At 45.0% G+C, this 20,586-nt stretch overlaps 1 protein-coding gene across 1 annotated transcript in view; it reads right to left on the bottom strand.

Moving 5' to 3' along the window:
* Nucleotides 1-98: 98 nt before the first annotated feature.
* col4a2 (collagen, type IV, alpha 2) overlaps nucleotides 99-20,586 on the bottom strand; it is a 45,754-nt gene continuing 25,266 nt past the window's right edge. The window contains 44 exon segments of the mRNA XM_078795333.1: nucleotides 99-1,244; nucleotides 2,239-2,525; nucleotides 2,715-2,906; nucleotides 3,105-3,221; nucleotides 3,599-3,745; nucleotides 3,814-3,912; nucleotides 4,013-4,174; nucleotides 4,295-4,411; nucleotides 4,496-4,621; nucleotides 4,689-4,760; nucleotides 4,853-4,960; nucleotides 5,046-5,153; nucleotides 5,246-5,320; nucleotides 6,931-6,994; nucleotides 7,099-7,280; nucleotides 7,372-7,497; nucleotides 7,566-7,709; nucleotides 7,791-7,961; nucleotides 8,039-8,200; nucleotides 8,321-8,542; nucleotides 8,617-8,715; nucleotides 9,511-9,585; nucleotides 9,826-9,870; nucleotides 10,247-10,430; nucleotides 10,503-10,609; nucleotides 11,014-11,090; nucleotides 11,093-11,315; nucleotides 11,395-11,466; nucleotides 11,541-11,690; nucleotides 11,786-11,899; nucleotides 11,979-12,039; nucleotides 12,211-12,255; nucleotides 12,927-12,962; nucleotides 13,049-13,096; nucleotides 13,178-13,222; nucleotides 13,307-13,378; nucleotides 14,484-14,525; nucleotides 15,045-15,080; nucleotides 15,168-15,221; nucleotides 15,305-15,340; nucleotides 15,421-15,489; nucleotides 15,559-15,675; nucleotides 15,753-15,797; nucleotides 15,875-16,009. Coding sequence (XP_078651459.1) covers nucleotides 990-1,244; nucleotides 2,239-2,525; nucleotides 2,715-2,906; nucleotides 3,105-3,221; nucleotides 3,599-3,745; nucleotides 3,814-3,912; nucleotides 4,013-4,174; nucleotides 4,295-4,411; nucleotides 4,496-4,621; nucleotides 4,689-4,760; nucleotides 4,853-4,960; nucleotides 5,046-5,153; nucleotides 5,246-5,320; nucleotides 6,931-6,994; nucleotides 7,099-7,280; nucleotides 7,372-7,497; nucleotides 7,566-7,709; nucleotides 7,791-7,961; nucleotides 8,039-8,200; nucleotides 8,321-8,542; nucleotides 8,617-8,715; nucleotides 9,511-9,585; nucleotides 9,826-9,870; nucleotides 10,247-10,430; nucleotides 10,503-10,609; nucleotides 11,014-11,090; nucleotides 11,093-11,315; nucleotides 11,395-11,466; nucleotides 11,541-11,690; nucleotides 11,786-11,899; nucleotides 11,979-12,039; nucleotides 12,211-12,255; nucleotides 12,927-12,962; nucleotides 13,049-13,096; nucleotides 13,178-13,222; nucleotides 13,307-13,378; nucleotides 14,484-14,525; nucleotides 15,045-15,080; nucleotides 15,168-15,221; nucleotides 15,305-15,340; nucleotides 15,421-15,489; nucleotides 15,559-15,675; nucleotides 15,753-15,797; nucleotides 15,875-16,009 — 4,923 coding nt within the window. The 3' untranslated portion in view covers nucleotides 99-989.

Genomic DNA, 20,586 nt, shown 5'->3' with positions numbered 1-20,586 from the left:
ACTCTTTTTAATACACTTTTTCAAGGGAAAGGAAAACAGCGTCTTTTCTATTCAGCCTGGAGGTTCACCATCCCAGATTGGAACACGGTATATGCGCGTGTGTGTGGGGGGTGGCAATAAGCGACCAAACTTAAAAAAAAAAGTCCAAATCAAAGCATCAGACTTTTGGACTTGGGTTGTGTACGCGGTGAGCTCCCGGCGGTTTAATGATTAGTAGATTTCTAAAGTTTAATGGAAGGTCAAGTTCATTCAGACACACAGAGAAATCAGTACATTGTGTAGCATACGGCGTATGAACATCCACCATGACTGTGGCTAGAACTGAACACAAAGAGAAATCAGTACATTGTGTAGCATACGGCGTATGAACATCCACCATGACTGTGGCTAGAACTGAACACAAAGAGAAATCAGTACATTGTGTAGCATACGGCGTATGAACATCCACCATGACTGTGGCTAGAACTGAACACAAAGAGAAATCAGTACATTGTGTAGCATACGGCGTATGAACATCCACCATGACTGTGGCTAGAACTGAACACAAAGAGAAATCAGTACATTGTGTAGCATACGGCGTATGAACATCCACCATGACTGTGGCTAGAACTGAACACAAAGAGAAATCAGTACATTGTGTAGCATTCGGCGTATGAACATCCACCATGACTGTGGCTAGAACTGAACACAGGACAGCACGTCACAAGGAAGAGACTGATGGAGGGTAATAACGATGTAGTGTAGTACAAAACATGGTTAAGAAGTAGTGAAGAGTCTCGGTGTGATCACCTGAGGTAATAAGTTAGAAGAGTAAGCACCATAGCAGACAATCATACGTAGAACACCCCCATAATGCTGCTGGCTCCATTATGGCGTCTCCAGGCACCAACCAGTTTTTGCGGTTTGGTGTTGATACTTATCCATGGCGTGATGACGCAAACAAGGAGAGGAGAGGAGAGGAGAGGAGAGGCGAGGCGAGGAGAAGGCCATCACAAGTTCTTCATGCAGACCTGGCAGCGGCTGATGCGGGACAGGAGCTGGCCCGCTTTGAGCGTCTCTGATGCCGGCTCGGCGTGGAACGACTGATCGATGGAGGTCAGCCAGAAGCTGTGCTTGTTGGCGAAGTAGTGGCACGTTCCTTTGGCCCCGTTGCACTCGATGAACGGCGTCGTTCGGAAGTCCTCCAGGCAGGAACCCGGCGATGACAGCGACTGACCGCCGCCTTCGTTTCCCGCGGCCGTGTGCTGCGGAAATGTTATTTCATGTTAGTTACCGCTTGGGGCAGCAGGGGGCGCCAGAGCAAAAGCTGCATATTCCAGGTTCATTTTCCTATTACCGTCTCGGGCATGCCCACGAAAAATGGTTTTAATCTTGTGACACCCCTAACACACACACACACACACACACACACATATATATATATATATATATATATATATATATATATATATATATATATGTACACGATTACTAGTTAGTCAATTCAATACTTTTCCAATGATGAAATCATGAAAAGTTGGCTAAATAGTGAAAAATGTGATGTTGTAAATACATTAGTGTAACTACAGTAAGGCTCGCCTGCCTTCCCAGACCAGATCTACTGTAAACGACAAAGAGCTAAACCCTGAACACAAATCAACAGGTCAGGGGTGGGCAAACTGCGGCCCACCAAGCGTTTGAATCCGGCCCGCCAGTTAGTTTGGGAGTATTTCAACTTTTAACATGATGTCTTATTCAGTAAAAAAAAACTGTAAAATTCAAATTTGTAGTTTGAAGAAAATATAGCATATAGCTGCTAGTATTTACAAATAAAATGAAGACTAATAATTCAAGGCGGACTGTTAGAATTCTAAGCGTAAAATAGTGTGTGTGTGTGTGTTAAATATATAGTCTGGCCCCCCACAAAACTGTGTTAACACGAGTCAAAAAGTTTGGCCACCCCTGCAGCAGGTGCTCATCAAACCAACTGTCTCCCTCAATCACGGTGCAACCAAAAAAAAAATAAAACAAAAAAACATTGTAACATAGAATTCCATAGTCCTTTATAAGCCGCAAGGCATGCTGGGTAACATGTCGGGCTTCCCAGCAGTATACAGTATTGCTTGGCATGTGTGGAGGCGTGTTCCTTGCTTCCTTTGGTTGCACCGGGAGCGAGGTGGGCGTGTGACGGCCCAGGGTGTGGATGCCTTACCCCTAACAGATTCCCGCCACTCGGGCCCTTGGCCCACGGCCACTCACCATCAGGAAGGAGTAGCCAATCCAGAGGCTGCGCCATCCGGCGGGACACTGCGGGATGGTGATGTCCTGGCTGTGGACCGCTATGGCCACCGACGGCGCCTCGCACACCGAGCAGCGGCTGATGTACGGTTTGATGTCGCCCTCCTCCACGGGCATCATGGGAAGCGGGGCGGTGGTGGACAACCAGTAGGACTTGTCGTTCCTGCTGGCGTAGTAGCAGAGGTCTCCAGGGTTGCAGTAGAGGAACGGCATGGTGCTGAAACGAGGGAGGCACGAGCCGGCCAAACCTGACGACGACAACACCAGGTAACGTATCCGTACTCCACACTTGGGCGACGTACGCGTTTCTTATTTATGTCTTAAATGGCTTATGTTCTCTATGTTGGGTCATAAGAGTGTAAAGAACCAATGAACCGGGATAAAGGAGGGATTCATGTTAATGAATGCTTTCCTTATTGGGAATCGGAACAACTCACCAAGATCCTGGTTATGGGCCTTTTCCTGGCCTTCCAGGTACAACAGACTGTAGCCACCCCATAATTTAGACATCCCCACGGGGCACATGGGGGTCTGCTCGGACTGACTGTGCTTGACCAGTAAGTACCCCACGCTGACACTGCGGCCGGGCATGCCGGGTAATCCCGGGATGCCCGCCTTGCCCGGGTGACCTGTGATGAGGCAAAATCAACCAAACTGTAGGATGCTACTACACACAGCATGTGAAGACAAATATCCTCGGGGGGGGGGGGGGGGGTCTTTGCTTCACTAAAACAAAGAAATCTGTTTGCAACCTAAACCTGCGCCGACTTTCCCCATCCTTTAATCCGAGGTTATTAGCGCTCATCGTTTAAGCAACAGTCACAGACCTTCCATGCCTTGCAGACCAGCATGGCCCGATTGGCCTGGCTCGCCACGGAATCCAGGTGTTCCCGGTCTGCCACCTATTCCGGGCATGCCCTTCTGCCCAGTGGGCCCGACAAAACCTTTTGGAAAAAAAGAGATCAGAAAATAGAATTATATTCATTCATTCATTTTCTACTGCTTATCCTCACCACGGTCGCTAAGGGTGCTGGAGCCTATCCCAGCTGGTGGCCAGCCAATCACAGGGCACATATAGACAAACAACCATTCACACTCACATTCATACCTATGGACAATTTGGAGTGGCCAATTAACCTAGCATGTTTTTGGAATGTGGGAGGAAACCGGAGTACCCGGAGAAAACCCACGCATGCACGGGGAGAACATGCAAACTCCACACAGAGATGGCCGAGGGTGGTCTAACCACTCGACCACCGTGCAGCCCCGCTTTACTAAATTCTTTGTTTGAAATATTAAAAAAAAAACAACAAAAACTTACCAGCATCACCAAGAGGTCCCTGTGGTCCTGGTTCCCCTCGTACACCTCTTGGCCCCTGAATGCCCTGTGGTCCAGGAGGCCCCCTCTCTCCCGGGAGTGTAATGGGCAGCGGGGCCGAGCCCTGGTTCCCTGGTAACCCACGGAAGCCTGCAAATGGGACAAATGCATCCTTGACAGGCGTCCGCCCCCAACCAACGGGATGGCTAAAACCATACCTGGAGGTCCGGTATCCCCTTTGGGGCCAACTGGGCCTCTATCACCTTTGACCCCAATCATACCGGGAATCCCCATGGAACCCTGGTCTCCTTTGTCACCTGGTAGAAAATCAAGAACTCTAGAAATGCATGGACCACAGGGTGGACCACAGGGTATCCCACCGGGCATCTTCCCGTTGGAAAGGTACCTGGTCCATACCTTTCTTCCCAGAAATCCCATTCTGTCCTCTATATCCAAATGGACCATGGTCTCCTTTAAACCCTTTCCTGCCGGGGACTCCGGGAAAGCCGAGTGTTCCCGGTATGCCCTTTTCTCCAGGGGCAGCATCAATACCAGGAAAACCTCTGGGCCCGGGGAAACCTAGGAAATACAAGCAGAATGTGAGAAATATGTAGAAGTTTTCTCCTGGAATTGGGTCTATGGGCCGGGAACACCACTAGACCCTTTACGATTCAGGTACACATCCAATAGTTCCCTAACCTTGGTACCCTTTAGGTCCACTGAAGCCCTTATCCCCAGCAGTTCCTGGTCTGTCTGGTTTCCCATCTGGTCCTACGGGCCCACGGAACCCTGCTGGTCCAGGTTGGCCTCGGTCACCTGAACAGATCCAACGTGATCTTAGCATCATCCCAATTGCTCAATGCTTGGTCAAGCGAGAGTTGAGGAACCAAAATCCCGAACCGAAATCTCCCTGGAATCCTTGTGAACCCGCGACACCTGGAGCACCCGTCTGGTTGTTGGCGGTGCCGCCCTCCCCCCTTTGGCCCTTGGTCCCCGGGTGGCCAGCTGGTCCCATGATATCCAAACCTGGCAACAGAAACCTTTGATAGCAACAGCCTGAACATCTGACACTAAGTCTAGCAGAAATAAAAACCTGTGATCCCAGAGACTCCCTTTTGTCCTTTCAGACCATCTAATCCATAAAGACCAACAAGACCAGGGAAGCCTGCGTACGTTTGCAAACAAACGACAAACATAAGAACTGACAGTCGTATCTGCAGAAAGGATGACAGTCGATTGGTCTTCAGATTCCTTTACCTTTATTCCCTGGAAAGCCAGGGAAACCTGGATGCCCTTCTTTTCCAGGTGTTCCAGGAAAACCCTTCTGACCCTGGTTGCCTGGAGTCCCGATCTGTCCATCAGAGCCTGAAATATGTGGAACAGCAATTGCAGTATAAGTTGGGTCCAAGACCAAGGACTAATCCTGTATCCTGTCATGGAAACACCTGACCTGGATATCCCGCATCGCCCGCATCGCCCGACTGGCCTCTTTTCCCTTCGATACCATGAAAACCAGGGAGACCCCGGTCTCCAATCAGTCCCAGTAAACCTTTGCCACCTATTGGAGTTGAAACCACACGTTTCATGACAGCAAAGCAAAGCAAAGCAAAGCAAAGCTCTGAAGCTCTGAAAAACGTGATTTTGTCCTACCCGGGTCTCCGATGGACCCAACCTCTCCTCTTAGTCCAGTTGGTCCTGGGATGTCGATGCGAGGGCCTCTGGCACCTTTAATAAGAGTATGTAGAATATGTAGAAATGCCAAGCTATTTCCCAACAAGTACAACCCCTGGCAAAGTGATGGAATCACCAGTCTTGGAAGGATAGGATGTTCATTCACCTCATTTGGAGAAAAAAGCAGATTGTAGGAATGCCACAAAACAAAATCTGTTTCAAACTGCAACTTTCTGGCTTTAAGAAACACAAATCAAGAAAAAAAGTTCTTTTTTAGATCAAGCAGTAGGAAAAATGATGGAATGACTCAATTGAGAGGAAAAAATGATGGAATCACCCTGTAAATTTCCATTTCCAAAATGAACACCTGCATCAAATGAAATCTGCTCGTTCGTCTGCAGTTAAGAAAGAGATCTCGCACCTTGGAGACCTGTTGTACCATGAGGACTCACATGGATCACGGCTCCAACACAAGAGATGTCCATTGAAACAAAGGAGAGGATTATCCAACTTCTTCACGGAAGGGAAATCATCACGGAATGTTGGTCACAGTCAGCCGTGTCTAAAATCTGGACCAAGTACAAACAAATGGGAAGGTTGTAAAAGGCAAGCATACTGGTAGACTACTGGTCTGCCTTGGTCTACTGGTAGACCAAGGCAGACATCAAAGCGTCAAGACACAAACTTCAAGCAATATCTTGAAAAGAGAAAATGCACAGCAAAAGAATTGAGGAAAGAAAGTGGACTCGAAGTCTGTGAGCCAACTGTAAAGGAAATGGGATTTCCAGGCAGAAAAGCTAAGACCTAAAGAGACAAACCAAGATTACCATGGGCTCAGGAAAAGCAATGGTGGACTGTGGATGACTGGATGAAGGTCATATTCGGTGATGAATCGCCAATCTGCATTGGGCAAGTCCCATGCTGGGACTTTTGTTTGGTGGCGTTCCAATGAGATTTATGACGACGACCGCCTGAAGAAAAGCTGCCAATTTCCACAGTGACGATGATATGGGGCTGCACGTCAGTCAAGGTCATTACATCTTCAATACATGCACACCTTATGTTGACATGTTGGACACTTTTCTTATTCCATCAGTTGAAAGGATGTTTGGGAATGATGACATCATTTTCCAGGATGATAATGCATCTTGCCATAGAGCGAAAACTGTGAAACCGTTCCTTGAAGAAAGACAGCAGGTCGGTGTCACGGCCTGCTAATAGTCCGGATCTCAATCCAATTGAAAATTAGTGGTGGAAACTGAATAGAATGGTTCAGGACAAACGTCCAATCTGCAAAGCTGAAAGTTGGAGCCAGACTGATGAAGACCGCCGTTTGTAAAGTCTACGCCTCAGAGACCGCGAGCTCTTATAAAAGCCAGAGGTGGTTCAACAAAGCACGAGTGCTGTGTTGGAGGCTTCTTTGTTTCTTTGTTTTTCATGATTCCATCATTTTTTCCTCAGAATTGAGTGATTCCATGTTTTTATCCTACTGCTTGATCTAAAAAATCATTTTGTTTTTGACGATGACAACGTTTTGTGGCATTTCTGTAATCTGCTTTTTTTCTACCAAATTCCACAAGTGAGTGAACATCCTCCAAGACTGGTGATTCCATCCTTTTTGCCAGGGATCGTATTAGAATGCCGATCCTGTCTGGAGTTTCTACCTTTGATTCCCTTCCTGCCCTTTTCTCCTGATGCACCATAGGCACCAGGACCTCCTTTGCCCCCCTAGAAACAAGAAGAAGAAGGTAGATGAAGTCCATAAACTAACAGGACAAGACATTCCAAAGAACATTCCAAAGAACATTCCAAAGAACATTCCAAAGACTCACCTTACCACCGCTCATCCCCTCAAAGCCAGAAATTCCTCGATTCCCGGTAAAACCCGGCATTCCTTTCAACCCCGGTAGCCCCTGTGCACCCGGCTCTCCTTGGAGACCCTTTTCATGACTCGGGTCACCAGGGAAACCGTGGCCTCCCTCGAGGCCTGGAACGCCAGGTAAACCCTTCAAGCCTGTGGAAAGCAGTCACGTCAGGAAAGCAGTCAGGTGTGAGGAAGCAAGAAGCCACGGAATGTTTTCAGGGATGGCAACTATCTGATGAACCTCTTGGCCCGGTGAAGCCATTATTTCCTTGGTTCCCCCGATCCCCCTTGGGTCCCTTCATGTCGACGATCAACTTTGCGGGGATGTCAGGTTTCTTCCCTGGCGGACCCCTCAAACCACGGTCACCTGGAATTGGATGATGACGGGGAATGAGAAAGTATTTCTAAATAAGGTTTAAATAACAAGCGTGGCACCTTTTTCTCCACTTGGACCCGTCATTCCTTTAAGGCCGACTTGACCGGATAGTCCATGGTCTCCTTTCAGCCCACTCAGACCTTTAGTGCCTGTATTACCCGTGATCCCTGCAAAGCCTGACATGCCAGGAGACCCTTTGTATCCTGGAAAACGGACAATCATTGCGGTGACCACATTGTTGGAACCTTGGACGTTGACCTTTGGGACACATTATGAAATCCTACCTTTCATTCCTGGAGCTCCTGGTCGTCCATCCGGTCCAGGATGTCCTGCGTTACCTGGTGAGCCATTCTCTCCAAGAACACCATCATTACCTGGCCCCCCTGGGTACCCTATTAGTCCAATCGGACCTGGAGGACCTCGGTTTCCTTCAGTTCCTCGTTCTCCAGTGAAGCCTTGAGTACAGAAAGAAGCAAGGAGGCACTTGGATACAAACCAGGACATGGCTAAGTACCAGGCAGATCTTAGTCACCTGGTTGTCCCATGGCACCCGGCGGCCCTGGTGGACCAGCTTTGCCAGGATCTCCAGGGTATCCATAAGTGCCTGGCGGTCCAGTACTCCCTTCAGCCCCCTGTGGACCAGGAGGGCCAATGTTGCCTTTGGAACCAATCATGCCAGGCATGCCCCCCATCCCTGGAGCACCAGAATCATCAAACCATCAAATAAGACGTCATCTCTAAATAATGGCCGCCTGCTTCTAATCGAGCTTCCCGGGTTTGAGTTTGACCTAAAAGGTTTCCAAGTCAGACCCACCTGGATAACCCGGCTCTCCTTGATCCCCGGCATGACCTTTATTCCCTTGCAGCCCATACAATCCTGGGTCACCAGGTGGTCCAGGCGATGCGCCCAAGATGTCACCGTGAATTCCTTTGTCCCCGGGTGCTCCGTTCCGTCCGGCTAGCCCAGGAACGCCAGGAGATCCCACCGACCCCTTTCTCCCGGGGAAGCCCAACTCACCACGGGGGCCGGAAAAACCTGTCATGAGTGATCACTCGGGTCAGTAAAACAAGACCAAAGCTTTCACTGATCTTTCACTGATGTTGTCTTGCCTGGGGGTCCTGGGCGGCCGCCTGGGCCGTAGTCTCCCGTTTCTCCCTTTTCTCCCTGGAGTCCAAATAAACCTGGGAACCCCTTTTCACCCGGGAGACCTAATGGGTGATGAAATAAAGACATAGTAAGTCCTACTTTCCTTAAGGCTGGTTGGCCCCTCAGCCACCAGCCTTGGGTCCTAATAGACGGGGATTTGAAACACAACAAACTAATCAATGCAGGTAGCAAATCCTGGTTTTATCCTCTTCGGCTTTTATCTAAAATTACATCTTTTTTATCATCTATCTTTAGCCAAAAGTCTCTCTCCCGCTTACAGTTAGTCCAGAACTTTTAACAGGAACCCAAAAGGGGGAGCACATCACCCCAATTCTGCAATCCCTGCATTGGTTGCCCGTTGGCTTAGGATTCATTTGAAGATTTTATCGTTTGTTTTTAAGGCGATGAATGGGCTGGCCCACAAATGCATCTCAGACCTCATCCAAGTTTACTCTCCAGCGTGGTCACTGAGGTCCGAGGTCCGAGGGCCAGCTCCAACTTGTGGTGCCCAAGACGAGACTTAAGACCAGGGGGGACCGAGCCTTTTCTGATCGAACGCTTTAAGTCTCGTCTTAAAACCCGCTTTTATTCTCTGGCTTTGAACTCGGAGTGAGTCGTTTTAGTTCTTTCTTTTTATTTTAATTGCTTTTATTTTTTATACTTTTATTGCTTTGCTTCTTGTTTTTAATATTTTAATATCTATTTTACTTCTTATTTGATCTTTTAGTTTTGGATTAAATTCAATGTTATTTGTACTTTTTATTTGACTAGTCTGTGCGGCACTTTTATAAACTCAGTTTGTAAACTAAATATACATAAACATACTAAATAAAGTGGATTGGATTGGATTGGATTACCTTGGAGACCAGGTAGCCCTCTCTGCCCAGCAGAGCCGGGAAGTCCAGGAGGTCCTGGAAAAGTGTCACAAGGACCTAAAAAGACATGAAAGGCACAAATGAATGACGAGATATCATATATTCATACAGCCATCTGATGAAGCTAAAATGTAGGCCACTTCGGTGCCCAGCGTGAAGTTTCTACTACAAAATTCTTAAATTGGCGACGTTGACTTGTCGTACGTCAATGTTGGATAAATAGCAAACACGCGCACGGGAGCTAAGCACAACAAAGCCGTTTGCTAAGTGAGTGGTAAACATCATTATTCCCGCTACCTGTCACATCCCACTGTCCTCCATCTCCTGTCGGAATACAGCCGCCTTTGGGTTGCAAACAAGAGAGAAGGAGAGAAGGAGAGCAACGTTGGGTACAAGATATTATTCAAAAAGCACAAGCATTATTGCAAACAAGCTCGGGTCGAGCTGGTTTGATGGCTGCAGGCCCTGCAACAAGGAGACAACTGGAAGCAAAGAAGGACAGGTCATAGTACAACGTAGTACATAGTACGATAGTACATAGTACGATAGTACATAGTACAATGGAAAATGATACTTCATGCTTACACGTTTTAACTCCCAAGCCATTCATACTCTTTTCAAAAGAATGAAAAGAGTTCATGTGAGGATGAAGAAGATCAACTGAGACATTTAGGAAAAGGAGACGCATTCAAGTGTCCTTCTCAGGTGCCTCGCTTACCCGGGCTGCCGGGTGTTCCCGGAATTCCAGGATAACCGTTGAGGCCAGCATCACCGGGTAGACCAGGTTGCCCTTTGAAACCCTCCAGCTCTGGACCTGGCTCTCCTCTCGGTCCAGGAGCACCAGGTGGACCAGGTAGACCGGTGGAACCTTTGTCTCCGCGCTCTCCTTTGGAATTGTCCCCCTGTTGACATTCCGACATGACAATTCCAGGCACTTTCATAAAGACATGACTGATGGCCAGTACTGTACTCACTGGAGGACCCCGACTGCCGGGGAAACCGGGCAGACCAACTAGACCTGGAGCCCCAGGATTTCCCGGCTCACCATCTGGACCCCAAATCCCAGGGTCTCCAGGATAGCCTGTGGACATGGTAAAGGAACATTAATATTAATTGACGGTTGGAACATGATGGCTTTGGAAAAATGATTCATCAATGTATAAATGATGGCTGCTTTATGGTTGATTATGGCGTATTATTAGACATGAAGTCAGCCATGGCAGCTACTTTTTGTGTGGAAGTGGTAAGTTTCGGCCTCTTAATCAGTCCTTCTTCTTCCTCGCTCCATTTGAAACCTTGTCACAAGTTTCATAAATAATAGAAATAGACCAATTGGAGGCTAACTAGTTAGCTTGGTAGCTTGCTACGTATGCTAAAAGCTGTGGATACAGTTGATGCTAGGAGTAAAGGAGACTATAGGGGTGTTATTTCACATCTACATGGCTCTAATAATGCTAAAAAAACATATTGTGCATGAAATCCCACCTTTCTGCGTGGCCACCGCCGTGTCTCCTTTTCTGCCTTTTGGACCCGGGTCACCAGCGAGCCCTGTAGTTCCCTGCAGGACCACTTGACGGGTGAGCGGGCACACAAAAAGGTTCCAAGCTTGAAATGATCATGTCTGTTTTTTTTTACCGGAAATCCATCCAGCCCTGGGGGACCCGGGTCTCCCACGTCGCCCTCTTGGCCAAACTCGCCCGTCATTCCGGCGTCTCCGAGGTCACCGACAAGGCCGTGAGGTCCAGGCGGGGAGTTGTTGACGGTGCACTCACATTCTCCGTGGTCACCTGAAGACACAAAAAGGAATCAAACCCATAAATTGAATTCCCGACCAGTCCTTCTTAGGTAAAACGATACGACCGGCACCTTTGACTCCCTTGAAGCCCGCATTGCCGGGCCTCCCTCTGCCTCCTGGAGACCCCTTGAAGAACTCTTGCCCTGGAGACATCATGAAAAACAACCAGACATTAAAGTTCTAACGAATTCACATCCATAGTCCTTCCTTTACTCACATGATCCTTTGGGACCTGGAGGCCCCCTATACCCCGGACGACCAGGAACGCCTGGAGCGCCAGCAGTGACTGCAGGACTTCCTGGTTCTCCGTGTTGGCCCTTGTCTCCTGGCCCGCCTTTCCTTCCAAACGGTCCACCAAAATCAAACACTGACGAACAAGGAAAGAGTGACAGCATTGATTGATTCCGTGCTGACGAGTGACGAGTAATTACAGATAGATTGGAAGTTTGTCCGTTTACAGACCTTGTTGCTGCGTGTGAGAGGCAGGATGCCCTGGTGGTCCGGGAATGCCTTGGTCTCCTATGGGGCCCCTCTCCCCTTGTACACCCTGCTCACCAGGGGGGCCGGGGGCACCAGCTCATTAGGTAAAAACATCTTCATTAGCATGTGAGCAGAATGATCAACCTTGATGTTCTAAGCTGGTTAGTTGGCTTACCTGCTGAAAACCAGGACCAGGATCCTGGTGAAACCAGTTCTCCTGCTTCACCCCTCACTCCCTAGAAAAGGGGATTCATCAAAAATGGTCCTGGACTCGACAACCGATTGGCTGAGTCATCGTTTGTAATGTCCATGATGTGGAATTGATTGCTATTTAATGGCTGTTGTTTCAAAGAGTGGTGTGGTAGTATTTTTACTGTATTTTAGTTTGGCTAAAGCCGAGCTCTCACCTTTGGTCCAGCTCTGCCAACTGGTCCCGGCTCGCCATCATCCCCCTGAAGGACATACAGTAAGACATACATTAGTAACATACAGTGGTGTGAAGAAGGGAGAATACTAGAGAATAATTAAATAACAATAAAAACATTGATTGCTGCTAAAGCTAATTAACCGCTTGGGCCAACTTAGCAGCAACAACTGCAATCAAGCATTTGTGATACTGGAACAATGGGTCTCTTATGGTGGAGTCATGAACACCGACCTCAACTGAGGCAGGTGAGGCTTGCAGATCTTTGGATTTTGTTGCGGGGCCTTTTGTGACCTCTTGGATGGGCCGTGGTTGCGCTGTTTGGGTCATTTTAGTTGGCTGGCCACTCGTGGGAGGGGTCGCCACTGTTCCGTGTTTTCGCCATTTGTGCATAATGGCTCTCACTGTGGTTTGCTGGAGTCCCAAAGCTTTATAAATGGCTTTAAAGCCTTTTCCTGACTGATAGACCTCGCTTAATCTAAGTTAAGTTATGTTTTAACAAGCGGGCAATCACGTTTTCACACAGGGAGGGAATGTAAGTAAGTTTTTTTTCACCCTTAACAATAAAAAAGTTTCCTTTTAAAAAATGTTTTTTTCTGTTGACTAATATTTCAATTTGTTTGATGATCTGAAACATTTCAGTGTGCCACACATGCCAAAAATCAGAAAAGTCATCAAACAGAAGAGTGACAAGCCTACCCTTGGTCCAGGCCTCCCATGTGTACCAGGTAGACCCTAGAACAGCACCCAGTACACATGGTAAAACACAATGTCTGCAAAGAGGTTTTAAGTCTGACAGGAAGATGCAGAAACAGGCTCACCCGTGATCCCGGGAATCCCATAATGCCGGTTTCGCCTTTGTTGTCAGCCTGCAATGAAGGGAGGGTAGCTAACAGTGACCATGCCTTTAGATTCAATTGCTAGAGTGTAAGGAACCAGGAAGCACACACCAGATCTCCTTGTTCTCCTTTAACACCCTGAGGTCCAGGAGGTCCCTAAAATGAACGGGATGATCATTGATAATGAAATAAATATATATATATAATTTGAAGTAAAGATAATGTAATTCATGTACAAACCAAAGGTCCGTATGGGGGCAGAGTGTGAGGATGGGTTGAGTTACCCGGGAGCCCTGGGGGCCCGATCTCCCCCTGTGGTAAGTAAGATGACACAATAACATGAGGATGCTAACGGCTAATGCTACTGTGTTCCCTCATATAGTGGCCGCTTTTGTTTGCTCAACAGCAGAGAGTACCAGGCGTTGATTTGTTTATTAGTTTCAATGGTTGACGTAATGCTGTCAGTGATTGGTTGGTTAGGATTAGACTTCCAAGCGAGGGTGACCAAAGTGCGGCCCGTGGCTGTTTTATGATTTGCCTGCGGCACGGTCTAAAGATATTTAACATGAAAAGTAAAAAAAACTATGCAAGAACAGCAGAAATGTAAAAATCAGCACTAATTTTACGAGAATTAAAAGTCAAAATATTAAGAGAATGTGTTGTAATTTTTGGAAAATTAGGTTGGGGGAAAAATTCTAATGTGAATAAAGTCCTAATATTCCGTGAGTAAAGTCAGAATTACGAGAAAGCAATTGTACAAATGGAAAAAAGCTGTTGTCATTTTATGAGAAAAAAATGTCGAAATTGTAAAGAATTGTATAGTCAAGAATTTTTTTAATGAGAATATACTTGGAATATTATGAGGAAAAATTATGTAATTTTAGTAACATGGAGTTTAAATATAAAATATATATTTTTAAGTTTTTAAAGCCATAATATTATTGGAGAAAAACAAAATAAACAACTAAAATAGTAATAGTATAATACCATGGGAATAAAGTCTGAGAAAAATAACACAAAGGGAAAAATCAAGTCAAAATATTACGCAAAAAAAGTTGTATTCTAACAAGAATAAACAAAAAATATTATGAGGGAAAATAATACTAGTATAGTGTTGAAATTAGGTTGGGGGGGGATTCATTATTGTGGGAACAAAGTCAATATATTCCGGGAAGAAAATGTAGCATTTGCGGATGTTAAAGAACAACATAACATAACATAACATAACATAACATAACATAACATAACATAACATAACATAACATAACATAACATAACATAACATAACATAACATAACATAACATAACATAACATAACATAACATAACATAACATAACATAACATAACATAACATAACATAACATAACATAACATAACATAACATAACATAACCAGCCAAGAGATGCAGACACTCACCTGGTCGCCTTTAACCCCTTTAAATACTTTAGTCATGGTGCCCTGTGCAGACAACACAACAACCTCATACAGTACACTCTAATACTGCAGTACGATACAGTACATCCCCGTTTTGGACATGTTCCCTTTGTGCCACACAGGCTGGATAACAAGAGGGTTCACTCCGCATGTGTCTGTGTGGATTGGTTCTATAGCGGAATGAACAGAGAGTGTGGGCCCTCTTGGTGGAGGTGGGGCGACTATCTACTACTATCTACTACTATCTACTACTATCTACTACTATCTACTACTATCTACTACTATCTACTACTATCTACTACTATCTACTACTATCTACTACTATCTACTACTATCTACTACTATCTACTACTATCTACTACTATCTACTACTATCTACTACCCCAGCAGCAGTGCTTGATGAAAAAGCGTTAGCATTGATACCTGTAGTATCACATATTAATAAATGAGTACCCACTTAAGGTGGATGAAATGGATTTTTCTGCTGGAAAAAATCAGCACATTTGCGGGGATGCACTGTACACAAATACTGTACATGGTTACCTTTGGACCACGTGGACCCGGGGCCCCCGGTGGACCCTTGGAGAAGATTCAAAGATGCAAATGTAAGCACTTTTGGATGGTTAACATGAATACAAAAATATACAGTAAATCTATTATTGTTACCTTTGGCCCTGTGAGACCCGGGTTACCCTGCCATCCTCTGTTACCTGGAGGACCCTGTCAAATATTGCACAGTAATATTTATTGACAACATACATTCATTTAGAATACATAAGTGCCTAAGGAAGGAAGTGCCTTACATATATCCCATTGATGCCTGGTGTGCCTGGATCTCCCTGTGGAGAGATGGTGCAAATACCCGTGTCATGGACATGCAATGCCAGTTTCATGTGAGGTATTGTTCCCAAATGTTCACCCTGAATCTCTGTACGAACACGGCCACATCCAAGTTGTCTCCCTTCTCCCCCTTCCTGCCCAGTTGTCCCTGGAAGGACCCGCCACACAGTGAGACAGCAGCTACACAGCAACATAAAACCGAGTTGTGCTTACTTACAGGAAAACCGGGTACCCCATTACGGCCGACGAGACCTGGGACGCCGGATTCTCCGTGTGTACCGTTACAGCCGTCTGCGCCGGGCTTCCCTCTGGGTCCAGCACTTCCTGGATGGCCCTGATGAGTGGAATAATCAGTGTGGCATCAGCATGTTTAGGGCATCTATAAGAGCACGGCAAAAATGGGATGCTTACAGGAATTCCATCGTTTCCAGAGAAGCCAGGTACGCCCGTCATTCCCTTTGATGGAAATAATATGTCATGAAACACAAGGAATGACATAGAAACGCAGATAAAAGCCCAGATGGACACTCTACCATGTTTCCTTTGGGTCCAATGATGCCGCCACGGCCAGGGTCACCTTTCTGCCCCTTTGGTCCCTGGATGCCTGGATCACCTGGTCTCCCTGGGGGCCCTGTGATACCTTGAGGACCAACAGGTCCATGACTACCCTAAATAGGAAGGAGATTCATGAATAATAAACCGTTTCTTTTCAAGGCCGCAGCAAAAAATAATGTCTGTTTTGAGATAAGATAATATGATGCATTATATCAACAAAACAGTTTGCAAATGAACTGAGCTGTTGAGAATACAGGAATTAAAATAAAATCATTCATTTGTAATTGATTTTTTATTTTATTTATGTAATTTGTTAAATTACACAAATTATATTGTATTTTTTACAGATTATATTAATTCATAAATTGTTTCCAGATGACATTTTTTAAAGTTGTAACTTAACTAATGAGCTAATTTCGACTTCGTGTGTCCGCAGCCTCATACCGTTTGCGTCCCTGATGCAGCATTCAAAGCTCCTTACCCCCATCTAGTGGTCAAACTGTGCTACTACATCCGTCCTCCCGTACAACAGGGAAAAGCTCTAAGTGTGTAAATGAAAAGAATAGCATACCGGAAGGCCACAAATGTAAACAGAACGGCCAAAAGAGAAGCAACTGCTTCTTTGTGTGTCTCTAGTCATGCTTCTGGAGGGGGGCAACGACGGAAAGACAACAATATGACTTTGCAAATGGTTGTGAAAAGTGCGGTCTGTGACCTCATGGGAAATGGTGTTGTTTGGTCTGACAGTCCCAAAAGGTCAGGCGGCGATGACCTCTGAGGTTTGTACTTCTGGCTGTGTTCCTGTGAGAACCAACAAAAACACCCACAGAGAAATATTTTGGGCTTAAGTGACGAGTGTGGGTAGAAGTGTCACAGAACAGCAGGGAATGTGAGCCAAGCTCGTTATTAGAAAATACATACTTTCTGGTACTTTTAGTCATATTTCATTATTAGAAATGTAGTGGCTGGATGTGAACACTTCCAAATCATGCATGAGTGTGTGTCCTACAATGTTTTGTCTACAAGCTTTTCTGAGGTGTGTGTGTGTGTGTGTTTTGTCTTGCTTCAGTCTCGACTCCGCAGCTGTCTAAACACGCCACACCCAACTCTACCTCAAGGTGGCGCAATAGCGGCACTGCCGCAGCCTCCGCAAGTCATGACTCGTGATTACGCAAATAATGCAGACAAGGTTATAATAAGTAAAGAGATGTTACAGATGCAAAGCCTCATCTAAATAAGATTAATCAGGACGATAAGCAAGTAATTTAGTGGAATATTGGCTGAGTCAGGGTGATGCATTTGCTGCACAATGAAAAACAAAAACATACTCAAAGTGTGGGATAAATTGGAATGCCATTTTTAGGAGATTGAGTCGCAATTTATTATTCATGTTTATATGTTTTCGTTATTCATTCATTCATTCATTCACAATTATGATATCTTTTAGTTTTTTGCTTTATGTTGTATTTTATTTCATTTTTTTATTTTATGTTGTTCTTATATTTAAAAAATATATAAGGTATAACTCATCACCAGGGGTAGTTGTTTACTTTAAAATTTGTGGGACTTTTCCAAATTCCCAGTGACCTTGAATGTAGCTTGAGCTAATGAACACCAAGTTAGCTTGCACTAACATGGGGGTTCTTCCTCCCTTATAAGTAAGCAGGCTTGTATTAAAGCGTTGTAAGCGTACAGTAAACTAAAAGCAGACGTTGCTAGATGTTTCACGTGTGCTTTTTCAATTCCTTTTGTGGATAAAAGGCTCAATTTGAAAGAAAGTAAAAGTTGAGTCAAGCTAGCTTGAACCAGGAAGTGAATGAGGGAAACAGGAAGTAATGAAGGTGACACTCTTAGCTGGCTGTCTAGCTAGCTAGCTAGGGAGAGGAGTAAATTGAAGGCTACACTGCGCTATCAGGAGGAACATTATATCAATTCAAGATAAGAATGCAGACAAACAAAAGAGAATCGGAATGGGTGGAAATTTACATAAAAGTAAGTACAATACCTCTCTACACATCAACAGTGTCGGCCATCTTGTCTCACATACTACTGGCAATTGAACTTCAGGTACTCATTTGAATTGAACTTTATTGGCACTTGTCCATTTACACAACTTGAAGAAGTTGTGTGGTACATTGTTGCTACTCATTATTGTGCTGACAGTGTTGTTTATTTAAATCAACCTTTAGTGTATCATACGTGATTTGTGGTACTTTTTAGTAGCATGGGTGGGGGCTAGCCTCATACAACACCTCGCATGATTTATGTTACCACATCAAGGAAACCATGGACACTCAACATTCCACTTTCGAGCAAAGCCTCTCACTTCCTTCAGTCGCCTTCCTTCGGCTTTTATTGTTATCTAGTCGCGCCAACGCTTCCACCCAGGATTTCTTCTTGTCCTCTCCCCAAAGTCCTTGTCACATGCCGTCAAAGTTGTTCACCTCATTCCGCCTCTCTTTTGACAAGAACAGCAGATAACAAAAGAGAAAGCATCTTGTGCTCAGTTAAGTGCCCTGGTTGCTCAGTACAATATGGCTGTTGACAATACTATTTATGTGAAGATGTCTGCCACCGAGGCACACATTCCCTTAACTTGCTTTTACACCTGAATGATAGTGAAAACGTGAAAAAGCACATGGATTTTGTTTTCAAAATGGGAATTATGCAACATTTAACTTCATTTGACATCTGTTAAGACAGATTGCCATTTAAGAACCAGGGCTGTGGAAAAATCTAAGGATATATTATTCAAATTCATAAATTTTTCTCTTTACTTGATGCTTTTTTGTTAATTTTTCCATTTCATATTGAAGTTTTTTTTACAAGTGTTTCACCTTTGTTTTCTCATTTATTTCTCTTAATATTGTATGTTTATTCTCGTAGTATTTTGACTTATAATATTGTACGTTTTACCCAGCCTCAATTTCTAAAGTTGTGACTTTACTCTTTGTTTTGTTTGTTTCTCATAATATTATGACTTAAAGTACATTCTTAGTCTTTTTTATTTTTTATTTATTAAGAAAATATTATCATTTAATTCTCCTAATATTTTTCCTTATACTTGTACAACTACTGCTCTGTTTTTATTCTTCCAGTTTAGCTGTCATTTTCCTTGTTTAATTGTATTTCTAGAATGGGGGATTGCACTTTAACTATAAAAAGTTATCATTTATGTGTGGAATGTACATAGTATTATTAAAATGTGTATTTTTAAAAAAAGCCTGGAAGTCACAACACAAACACAACCTTCAGTTCTAGGGTCCAGTTAAATCAGGCCCGTAATAAAATAAAGAAAGTGAATAAATGACCTAATTAGAACATAAATAAGGGAATAGCTGACTAAATTGGAGCTCATTACAGAGGAGCCATCGTAACATAGCAATAAAACCACAGCTTTCCCACGCTTGCCCGGGTAAATGGCGTCTGCTTTTTATCCCTTCACTTCTTGCCTCGTTTAGGACGCATGAAATGCCACACGCACACACGCACATAAACCCGCCATCACAGTGACCGACCCTCTTGAACACGTCAGTCACAGACAGATACTATGTCAACAGCTTAATATGGAAATATTAAAGACGTCCCACATGGGTGTCCTGCAGCTGGACTCGTGCGTGACAGCGACAACTCCCTTCCCTTAAATGCAACATGTGAGTCCAGATAGAGGAGGAGACATGGACACCGCTGACCCGAGCGTGCAAATGTAGAAAAAGCGAAAAGTGGTGTCACATGATATATCCACTACATACGGACAGGCCACCTCATGCTATGTTAATGCTATTGCTAATGTTGGTTGTCTACATCGCGTGCGGCGGTGTACTGAACGCAGCAAATATCCAACGTTTAACGTGAAACTAACCCCAACACGGTACAACACGGTACAACACGGTACAACACGGTACAACACGGTACAACACGGTACACCACGGTACAACACGGTACAACACGGTACAACACGGTACAACACGGTACACCACGGAACACGTCTGTGTGGCGGTCTTGCGTTTTCTTCTTGCGAGTGGCAGCCAGCTTTGAGGCGCATTATCGCACCCATAATGTCTGAGTGGGTTCTACCCAAAGTGGCAATCGGATCGGATCGCCAAAATACAGCGGATCGGGACGTCCCTACTTTCAATGATCTTATTGATGGACTATGGAAAAAACAATGGATTTTCCAAATACTCTTATGAATGTTCTGAACACCTGTTTCCATGCCAGTGTTGTATGCATCAGAATAGGCCGCCCAGTAGGAGTCGTGCCATTCTTCATGTGCTGTGCTGGGATGCGACACGAACAAAAGCAAATAACGGCAGAGTCAACCCGCTGTGGCTGTAGGCAACCTCCTGTTGTAGATGTTATTGGTGTCTTTTTTGACATGCCGTACTGTTTTTACAATATAATCCAGACCACAAACATTTGTATGTTTAGTCATACTCGTATGACTAAATGTGACCGTGCAGCAGATTATGAAAGTGATGTATTTCCTGTTGTCTCCGCGACATCTATCAGGAAAATCTCCCCCGCTTCTTCACATCCCCATTTTCTATTTTCTTTGCGTTTGTTATTCTTAAATCGCATCATCTATTAGTCTCTCCGTCTGATATCGTACATTTAATCTGGTCCCGGGATCTCTGTCTCCCGTGGAGGACCATTTGGGACGGGCCCAATAAGAACAGGATGAGAAATG

Source organism: Doryrhamphus excisus, linkage group LG12, assembly GCF_037039965.1.
Source record: "Doryrhamphus excisus strain RoL-2023G ecotype Guam linkage group LG12, RoL_Dexc_Guam_v1.1, whole genome shotgun sequence".
Taxonomy (NCBI): Eukaryota; Metazoa; Chordata; class Actinopteri; order Syngnathiformes; family Syngnathidae; genus Doryrhamphus; species Doryrhamphus excisus.
The sequence above is the reverse complement of the archived record's forward strand: the minus strand, read 5'-3'. Positions and strand labels throughout refer to the sequence as shown.